The 10,827-nt window shown below is 38.6% G+C and overlaps 1 protein-coding gene across 1 annotated transcript in view; it reads left to right on the top strand.

Annotated features, from left to right (window-relative positions):
- The window catches only part of LOC106873219 (protein prickle), a 350,713-nt gene that overhangs the window by 322,091 nt on the left and 17,795 nt on the right, over nucleotides 1-10,827 (top strand). The window contains exon 4 of the mRNA XM_052977859.1: nucleotides 7,333-7,587. Within this exon, the coding sequence (XP_052833819.1) occupies nucleotides 7,333-7,587 (255 nt within the window). The remainder of the gene's footprint in view (nucleotides 1-7,332; nucleotides 7,588-10,827) is intronic.

Below are 10,827 nucleotides of genomic sequence, written 5' to 3'. Positions count from 1 at the left end.
CTCTCTCTCTCTCTCTCTCTCTCTCTCTCTCTCTCTCTCTCTCTCTCTCTCTCTCTCACGCACAGTTGTAGTTGTGTGTTAAAAAGTTTGTTTTCCAACCGCATGGTTCCGGGTTCAGTGTCACCGCGTGGCATTTTGGGTGAGTGTTTTCTACTATAGCCTCAGGCTGGTCAAAGCCTTGTAAATGGATTTGGTAGGCGGAAACGAAAAAGAAGCGCGTCACGTGTGTGTGTGCGTGTGTGTCTGTCTGTCTGTCGCACACTACTGCTTGCAACCGTGACAACTGGTGTTGTTGTGTTTACTTCCTTACAATCTAGTGGTTCGGCAAAAGTGGTAGAGAGAAAAGGTACCAGCCTTCAAAAAGATGCGTACTGGGGTCGATTTAGTCTGCTAAAAAAATTCATCAAAGTATTGCCCCAGTTTGGCCGCAATCTAATGACAAAAGCAAATAAAAGAAGCGGTGGAAGACATATAATGAAAAGTGCTCGATGCCTCAGCAATGTGTAGAGTCTCTGACAATGGCAGATTCGTCTGACGAATTATTTCTTCTTAACTACACGTTTAATGAGCTTAACATCTGAGAACCGTACAGGAATTTGGGCAGGAGGGAATAATCCAGTTTACCAACCCACTGTGAGACTTATGTGTGTGTGTGTGTGTGTGTGTGTGTGTGTGTATGTTTGCCCAGTTTGACACAGAACTTTATTACATACCTGAATGCATTCTGCAAACCAGACGAGCAGTATTCAGCAGGGTGTCTCCAAAGTGGTCTTACAGCTGTCTCCTTCAATTTGAAATGACAAAAGGTGGCCGGTCAGCTTATTAGATGTGTAGAAATGATGTCTCAAAACATGTGGAATACACCTCGTGTGTATATGTATGTGTATATAGTGCATAAGTGTATATATATATATTCTCCCATATATATATATATATATATATATATATATATATATATATACATACATACTCACACACACACTCACACACACGCATATACACACACACACGCTGCTAGTTGTTGAATTGGAGAAAATTGGAATAGCTAAAAAAAATGCAATGAATAAATAAGATTTTCAATCGAATTAGGTTCAATTTCAGCTGTTCGATTTTGTGCTGAATCTACAATAAAATATAAATATAATTAATGTTGTTATCACAAATGATTTGTTTGCTGTATTAATCGATAATCCTTAATCTTTATGAGTTTATTTTCCTCCCTTCCAATCCTTTCTCACAATCTCCACTGTTTCATTCGGAGTATCTTCTTTTTTCTCCTCTTTTTCTTTTCCTTCAGAAACTTAAACAATATCGATAATTTGGTAAATATTCAAAAACTGTCGAAACATAAGACATACTTGTGTTTACTTAAAATATATATGTGTGTGTGTGTGTAGGGAGAGAGAGAAAGAGAGAAGTGGGGAGTATATTTCTAAATATATAGAAATATATTTATGTGTCTATTTATGTTTTGAAAAGTTGTATTTTGGTAAAAATATTTCGTTATTTTTGAATAATCGAAATAAGCAATCGTGTGTGTTTGTGTGTCTAACGAGAAATATATCAAGATATCCTGAACCGATTTGGCTTTGTCCTTATGAATCTTCAGCAGCAAAAACCAATAATTGAAAGTGGGCAACAAAATTTTATACTGTATTCGTATTAACGTCCATTGTTCCATGCTTGCATGGGTTAGGCAGTTTGTGTAAAGGCAGATTTTCTACAACCGGATGCCCTTTCTGTCACCACTTATCACTTGTTTCCAAATAATATTTCTCCACTGGAAGGCAGCGAGTTGGCCGTTAGCATGCCGGGCGAAATGCTTAGCAGGTATTTCGTTCGTCTTTACGTTCTGAGTTCAAATTCTGCCGAGGTCGATTTTGCCTTTCAGTAAGGTCGATGAATTAAGTACCAGTTGCGTACTGGGGTCGATCTAATTGACTGGCCCCCTCCCCTAAAAAATTCCGGGCCTTGTGCCTAGAGTTGAAAAGAATATTTCTCCATTGGCAAACATGTTTTCGCAGAACTCTGACAGTGAATGATATTTATTTACAACAATCACACCATGTCAAGACAAGGACACACACACACACACACACACACACACACACACACACATATGGCGGGCGTATTTCAGTTTATATGTACTGAATCCAGTTGCAAAGCTTTAGTCAAACCGGCTGTAGTTGAAGAAATTTTCCCAAGGTGCCATGCAATGGGGCTAAACTCCAAAGCATGCCATGTGACGGCTTATTTTCGCAGTATACTTTTTACCATCTTGAGTAATATCAGGAAATATGCCATGCACATAATAATTAGCAACTTTTATCAAATTTCTTGATTCTTATTCAAAATTATGAAACGAATTTTAAAAAGAAAAATATTAATTACATTAAAATATAATTAAAACAAAATTCTCATTTGTGTAATTTATTCCTTCTGCCTCCGCAGTCTCTGATTTTTTTCTCTTCGTTCATCTACTTCTGATGCTAATAGTCTCTCTCTCTCTCTCTCTCTCTCTCTCTTTCTCTCTCTTTCTCTCTCTCTCTTTCCCTCTCTCTCTCTTTCTCTTTATGAATTCGTCTTCTGCTCTCCCCTTCTCTCTATACAATGTACAGCTTGAAAGCGTTACTGGACAAATCAGTCAACCAGCCAACCAACCGATCGGCCTTTATATCGGCTGTTAGTAAACTGAGATGAAGCGGCGAGCCGGCAGACATGTTAGAACGCCGAACAAAATACTCAGCAGTATTTCATCCGTCCTCACGGTGTGAGTTCAAATTCTGCTCGGCTCGACTTTGCCCTTCATCCAATTGCGGTCGATAAAATAAGTAACAGTTGAGCACTGTCATCGATTAGCTCCCCTTCCCCCCCAAATTTCAGACCTTGTACCTTGATAGGATTACTAAATAGAAATTACAAATTTAATCCAATATAATTTGTAAGCTTTAGATTAACCACACTGAGATGTAGTTCCTTTTATCGTCTCCATTTTCTGGTCTTAGAGGAATGTTCTGTTATCTTGGATCTAAAGAATTTAACTGAGATATTGAGATCTAGACCATAATTAAGACAATCTCATGTTATGGCCTCACATCGAGTGTTTAAAAGCTTTCAGGGATGGCTTTCTTTCTTTCTTTTTTATCCTCTCCACTTAAAAATATACCAGTTAGATGTTTATACTGATTACGTGTGTTTGTGTGCGGGGGGGGGGATATTTGTGCGTTGGTGAGTGGGTGTGTACAATTGTATTTCATTATTATTATTATTATTATTATTATTATTATTATTATTAAGGCGGTGAGCTGGCAGAATCGTTAGCATACAGGGCAAAATGCTTAGCAGCACTTCGTTCTGCGTTCAGATTCCGCCAAGGTCGACTTTGCCTTCCGTCCTTTTGGGGTCGATAAATCAAGTACCAGTGAAACACTGACGTCGATGTAATTGACTAGTTCCCCTCCCCTCAAAAATTTTAGTCCTTATTCCTATGGTAGAAAGAATTATTATTATTATTACTATTATGGCGGCGGCGGCGAACTGGCATTTCGTACGTCTTTACGTTCTGAGTTCAAATTCCTCCGAGGTCGACTTTGCCTTTTGTCCTTCCGGGGTTAATAAATTAACTACCAGTCAAGTACTGGGGTCGGTGTGATTGATTTTCCCCACTTCCCCCAAATTTTAGGCCTTGTGCCTTTAGTAGAAAGGATTATTATTATTATTATTATTATTATTATTATTATTATTATTATTATTATTGTTGTTATTGCACACCATGATTCTCATCGACACGCAGGAGTTATCTTCCTTGGATACTTACATAAACAATAATATCTACTAACACCTAATAACAATAATCCTAATAACAATAATAACAATAATCCTAATTACTGAATTTAATTGTAGAGGTGCGTGGCCAAGTGGTTAGGGTGTTCGGATGACAAACGTAAGGCCGTGAGTTCGATTCTCGTTGGTGCGTTGTGTCCTTGAGCAAGGCGCTTTATTTCTCATTACTCCAGTCCACTCAGCTGGCAAAGATGAGTAGTACCTGTAATTACAAAGGCTCAGCCTTGTCAGATTCCGTGTCAAACTGAATCTCTTTGAGAACTACATTAAGGAAACACGTGTCTGTGGAGCACTCAACCACTTGCATATTAATTTCACGGGCAGGCTGTTCCGTTGGTTGGAGCAGTTGGAACATTCTCCGTCGTCGTAACCGAATGAGATCCATTGCATTCAGCTCTGGTGTGCTTATTTATTTACTATATTGAAAGACATTCAAATTAGTCGATGCCACCTCAACATAATTCCAGAATACACAAACTGAAGACAAACTCTCTGGTAATGTCCCGGATTCAAGGGCAAAACTCTCTTTCCCCTCATCCTCTCTCTCTCTCTCTCTCTCCCTCTCTCTCTCTCTCTCTCCCTCTCTCTCTCTCTCTCTCTCTCTCTCTCTCTCTCTCTCTCTCTCTCTCTCTCTCTCTCTCTCTTTTTCTCTCCCTCCCTCTCTCACACACACATTCGTTTGACCTCTTCTTTATCCAACGGCTTATTCAACGGGGAAGGTCATCTTTGATGCTGATAGTGTGTTCTTTTGATCTTCTTCCATTATCTCCAGTTAACAGAATGACATTTTTGCTTTCAGTACATGCGAAATCTCAGATTAAAAAATAAAAACCAGCGATTAAGAATATGCAATGTTAATGTGTTTTCCAAGGATATTCATAGATGAAATCGAGAAGGGTTCCATCTGGTTTGTGGGGTGGGGTGGGGGGGCTTGATCGACATAAAGTCACAGAGTTGACTCATCTTGGAGAGGTACCTCCCATCCCCCCCACCACCACCATCACCACCACCACTACCACCCACTTCTTCACTATTTGCATAGAGTAGATAGCAGAGATCCCATATACGAGATATATTTGATAATATCGGGAGAGGGGAGGAGTGGGGAAAATAGAGAGAGAGAGACAGACAGACAGACAGACAGACAGAGAGGCTGTAATCAACAGGAAGTTTATTCGTCAACACCATTTCGTTGCTATGTACCCTACAGAGTCAGCCTTTAAGAATATCAACTATTAGCATTACTTTTACTAATATTTAGTAGTAGTAGTAGTAGCAGTAGTAGTAGTAGTAGTAGTAGTAGTAGTAGTAGTAGTAGTAGTAGTAGTAGTAGTAGTAGTATAGTTGCAGCAGCAGCAGCTGCAACAGGAGGAGGATGACAAACGAATTAAGAATATGACCAGAAACATTGGGAAGGTATTCATCTAATTAGCGAAGAGAATTATATTCGCTGGAATGTTCTCGTAAATATAAAACAGATCGATATTGTTTTATAGCTGTAGGCATTCGCTTCGTATCTCCAGTGGTTGTTGTTCTTCTTGTTGTTGTTGCACTCTAACGTACACTTACTAGACATACAGACATACAGGGTCGTGCACTGCCAAAGACATACGAATCTATATTTGACTGTGAGGCGGAGGAAGAGGTGGATGCGTTGTGACCTTTGCTCAAAATAGTGATATTTCAACAGTTTGTTGATGAACTGCAGCGTTGATATTTCACGAGACAAATATTGGAGTCCAATGAAAGAAGCAACTCAACGCGAGATAAATAATAGACGATTTCTGATGAGCGGAGAGAAAACGAAAAACCTGTCCATCGAGGGGAATAATAAATCTAATTGAAGCGATTGATCTGTTATTAACTCTGATGAAGTTAAAAGAGAATTTATAACAATATATCTTATTTATTTTCCTCTAAGGAACTAAATTAATTTGGGAAATTAATTCATAATTTATTGAAATTGTCTCCCCTTTGAGTTTCTTTCTAACGTTTACCGCTTGGTTCTTGTTTATTTTCTCTAATTAACCTCATTCACTTCATCAACGCTAATTAATATCTAAATTCATGTCATTCACCCACTTAAATTATGTCCTTTAGTTTATTTTATGCATATAACGTTATTTGTTGTTGTAGATGGGAAATTAAGGACCTTGCCGGATTAAATGGGGGGGGTGTATTATCTTACGTTCCTTTGACTTCTAAATAAACTGTGCAGTTGATCGACCTGCTACAAACAGCAGCAAGTCAAATAACGACACAATGATGTTCACCTTCCTTCTTTTGATACGTTTATACGCCATGACCCTCACTTTTTATAATATAAATTGATTGTCTCAAAAAGCAGCGCCACTACTAACTGAGTGTAATCAGTTACAGAATAATGTTATACCATCGTTAATTGGTTCGTCTCTATCTCCCCCTCGGTAATATTCTGCTCGTTTATTGGTTAGTGTGGAGGTGAAATGGCCCAGTGGTTAGAGCAGCGAACTCGCGGTCGTAGTATCGTGGTTTCGATTCCCAGGTCGGGCGTTGTGAGTGTTTATTGAGTGAAAACACATAAAGGTCCACGAGGCTCCGGCAGAGGGTGGTGGCGAACCCTGCTGTACTCTTTCACCTCAACTTTCTCTCGCTCTTTCTTCCTGTTTCTGTTGTACCTGTATTTCAAAGGTCACGCTGAATCTCCCTGAGAATTACATTAAGGGTACACGTGTCTGTGGTATGTTCAGCCCCTTGCACGTTAATTTCACGAGCAGGCTGTTCCGTTGATCGGATCAACTGGAACCCTCGTCGTCGCAACCGACGAAGTGCCACGATTGATTGGTTAGTTCTAAGTTTGACTATAACTTCCGTTTCTACACATTTGGTTAATGCTAGTGTTAGTAATATTAATTAATTTAATAATACTCTCTCGATCCGAGAAAGAAGACTCTGTAATTTCTTGCCGAACGACCTGCACCAATAATTTGCTTATAAGGATCAAATGTTTGTGTTGTACATTAGGTCGCTCCTAGCGACGTTTCCTAAACGGGTGCGCGATGTGCCACACGTCATGTGTCGAAGTGATCGTAGTGAATCACGAAATAAAGATGTTTTGCTCAAGAACTGAACCCACGATCTAACTGACCGTCAGTGCAACACGCTAACCACTAGGCCACTCACCTTCCAGTAATACACAAAGGGTTTAACTAAACACATGGCTCCGATTCAAAAACTAATCTTATGTCGAACGCTTTTACATCATGCAATGTTACTCAAGTGGAATTTACTTAAGGCAATCGCCATTCTTTGGATTACGTTACTTAATCAGTCTTCATAGAACAGACGTGGACTTAATCTTCCATACTTACACAATCTGAAATAGAAAATAGAATACCTGTAATATATTATGTCCAATTGCATTGCCCTGCCTTTTGCTTCATTTGTGTATAGTAATATAGTATCATTTCCATATATTTATCTGTCTGTTATTTTTGTATTTTTTTCCAGGTTTATCTTTACATGAATTGCTTACCTGAAGACAAAGTACCTTACATCAATAGCTTAGGGGAAAAATACCGCATCCGGCAGCTTCTTCAGCAGTTACCTCCCCACGATAACCAGATACGTTACTGTAATAGTTTAACAGAAGAAGAGAAAAGAGAATTACATGTGTTTAGTTCGCGACGGAAACGAGAAGCGCTGGGGCGCGGAAGTGTTCGTCAACTACCTGTAGCACTCGACCAAAATATTACCTGTCCAAATGTAAGTATATTTATACATCTTTATTCTTTATATTTATACAATTTTTATATTAATATGTTTTTTTATATCTATATATTTTTGTATGTACTTTTTTTTCTGCCAATGCTAATCGTTTATTTATACACGATTAAAACGTCAAAACGGAAACTCGATGAGAAAAAGACGGCAGAGAAAAGTTGATGGCTGTAAGTTCCCTTAGGCAAGATATCCCATTAAAGAGCTGCTTGTAGATTTTGTTGTCAGCCTGGCTAAGAATAGACAACTCTCTGTGTTTGACTTGAAGCTTAAAGAAGAGTCCCAGATGTGAAATTCAGTCGTTTAAGATGAGAATGTTCAGCAGAGGAGAGGAATGACGTCATCTCCAAGAAGGAGAAAAGAGCACCAAATGATTCATTTTTATTTTTATTTTCTCGAAAATTTCCTTCATGAAACCTGGTTCACCTTAGAGTTAAGTCCTAAAAATAAAAAGAAATCACATTATCATTTTTATTTTTTTATTTCACTAAGAAAATACGGGTGGTTCCATTTATTTGTAGAGTATGTGAGGACAGATGAAATACGTGGACTCAACGTGATTGCTAAGTGTTTATACAAGATTTACTTTGTACAATGATTCAGTTATGATAATTCTGTGTGGTGTATATTTGTAATTGTTTGTTATTCAAATATGATTCACTTCTTTTCAAAGAGACGCCCGTGAAAAGACATGGAGACCATATCTGGAGGTGTGCAGTCATTGTCTTTTGTCTCGTCATGTCCATAGAGAAATGATGAAAGTGTTAGATGAGACCGTTAAGTGGACGCACCTTTTTTGGCCCCTTCGCCTAACTGATTCAGAGAGAGAGAGAGAGAGAGAGAATATTAAGGTTTTCTGTGGAGTGACTTATTGTTTTACATCACAAAAGAAATTCTTTGATCCGTTTCTAAACACATTAAAAGAATTATAAATAAAGACACCAGAGAAAAACTGGAGCAGTGATGACAAAACTGTGACTTAGGTGTCAGCAGTGACTCGCCACCGATGTTTAGGCGTCACGTGATTAACTTTGAATTAAAACCTTCCTGTTGTATTGTATTTAAATGAAAACCTTTCTCTGCTGAACTGTTGTATTGTGTTCTAAAATGTTCAGTAATAATCATTTACCAGGAATAAAACTACGTGCACGTGGCATTCATGTAAATTAAATCAATTAATCTTTGTTTTAAAAACGTTGACCATGACTTATATGGAACAAATGAATTCAATTCGTATTTAAGTAGACTAAAAAAAGTCAGTTTTCGTTTCACTTTATACATAGTTTAATGTAAGGTGGCAGTGAGCTGCCAAAATGCTTAGCGGCATTTCGTCTGTCTTTACGTTCGAAGTTCAAATACCATTGAGATCGTCTTTGCCTTTCAACCTTTCGGGGGTCGATGAAATAAGTACCAGTTGAGTACCGGGGTTGATGGAATCGATTTGCCCCTCCCCCTAAATTGCTGGCTCTGTGCCAAACCGTGAAACTAGTATACTGTCTCATTCGACTAGAGTCACGTTATATTGTCCACCAGCTCATTACTATTCAAAGAGCTGTCTCAATATCTGTTATTGCCCTTTCAGTCCAATCTTTATATAAAATGTCATATTAATTCTCTCACTAATTAAACAAGTAATTAACAAGTTGCAAGCCATCTGAATTAATTGCCTGTTTGTCTGAAAGTATTTCAAGCTTCTGTCATGTCACATCCAAGATATCGAAACTTTAACAGCGAGAGGTTGAACTCCTGGGATAGTATATATGATTGCGTGTATGTTGGGCGTGGAGTGGGGGTGAACCAATCCACCAGCCCCCATTGCAAGGAGGGGAGCCACTAGGTAGTTACTAGATCTGCTAGAAATAGTAACCATGTTCCTTGTAAATCACACACCATAATATTCATTTCTACTCTAGGTAAAAGGCTCGAAATTTCTGGGGAGGGGGCTAGTCGATTAGATCGACCCCAGTATGCAAATGGTATTTAATTTATCGACCCCGAAATGATGAAAGGCAAAGTCGACCTCGGAGGAATTTGGACTCAGAACATAAAGATAGACGAAATACCGCTAAGCATTTCACCCGGAGTGCTAACGTTTCTGCCAGCTCACCGCCTTCACACACCATAATATTAAAACAAGAAGGATGTAGTTGAGAATGTAGTGCTAGGTATGCAATCATTTGGGAAAGTCACGGCTAGATTGACTTTGGTCGTAGGTCTGATCAAGGATTAAAAAACAACAATATCATTAAACAACCGAAGGTGTCGTAGCGTAGAAGTTTTTAACCTCCTCTGTTCAAATATATGAAGAAATGAACAATAAAACCATGGCGGCCTGAGAAAGAACTCTATACATTCGTTTCTATAGCGTTGAAGATTTACCTTCCGGACAAGGTGATGACAGACACATACACACATATGCTAAGGAAATCAAGTGAAGATTCAATCCATTGCTAATCAATGCATATATAGAACACGTAAGGTTGTTCGGACAATGTTTAGTGTATGGACAGCAGTGTGTCCCTAAGACGTTAGCTAGGCGGATCCTGATTGGTTTAAGTAAGTCAAGCGATCCTATGTGTGGCCCGGCAGAAGGAATGTTATTGCTAACCGGAATGTTGAGAAGTAAAGGAAAATAAAACAGGCCTTAACGAATATAGAGTCTCTCTTCTCATTTGACATCAATGAATGTAGATGTTGGTCATAACTGCCATTGAATGTGTTCCCAGTGAGACACATGTGACTTCTTTTAGTACCCCAAGGCAGCGAAATGGCAATGACAAAGTCATTAGCTCGTCGAATAGAATACCTCATCCGGCGCTATAAGTTCAAATCCGCCGATGCCATCTGTACCCTTCACCTCTTTTAAGGGTTTAAAAAAAACGAGGACTTTGCAAAAGGTCTTCAGATCCTTAGCAGTATAACTTAGTGTAACTGTATTACTAAACACATATTGTATGTAGATATTGATTGCGCGTGTATGCAAGAATGTCTAAGTACGTATGTTAGTGAATAAAGTATGTTACCAATGCAATGCGTTGTCTGCATCATTGTTCTATTGTATGCACAAAACGTGTACCTGCTGCTGCTGCTAATTCTATTATTCTCGTTGTTGTTGTTGTTAGATCGTGTAATTGATTTTAGGTGCAGAAGCAATAAACTTCGTGATGTCCTTATAACAATACGTATACACACAGACACGCATACAAATATTATATAGACACATTC

Source organism: Octopus bimaculoides, chromosome 1 (genome assembly GCF_001194135.2).
Source record: "Octopus bimaculoides isolate UCB-OBI-ISO-001 chromosome 1, ASM119413v2, whole genome shotgun sequence".
NCBI lineage: Eukaryota > Metazoa > Mollusca > Cephalopoda > Octopoda > Octopodidae > Octopus > Octopus bimaculoides.
This window is presented reverse-complemented; position numbering and strand designations above follow the sequence as displayed.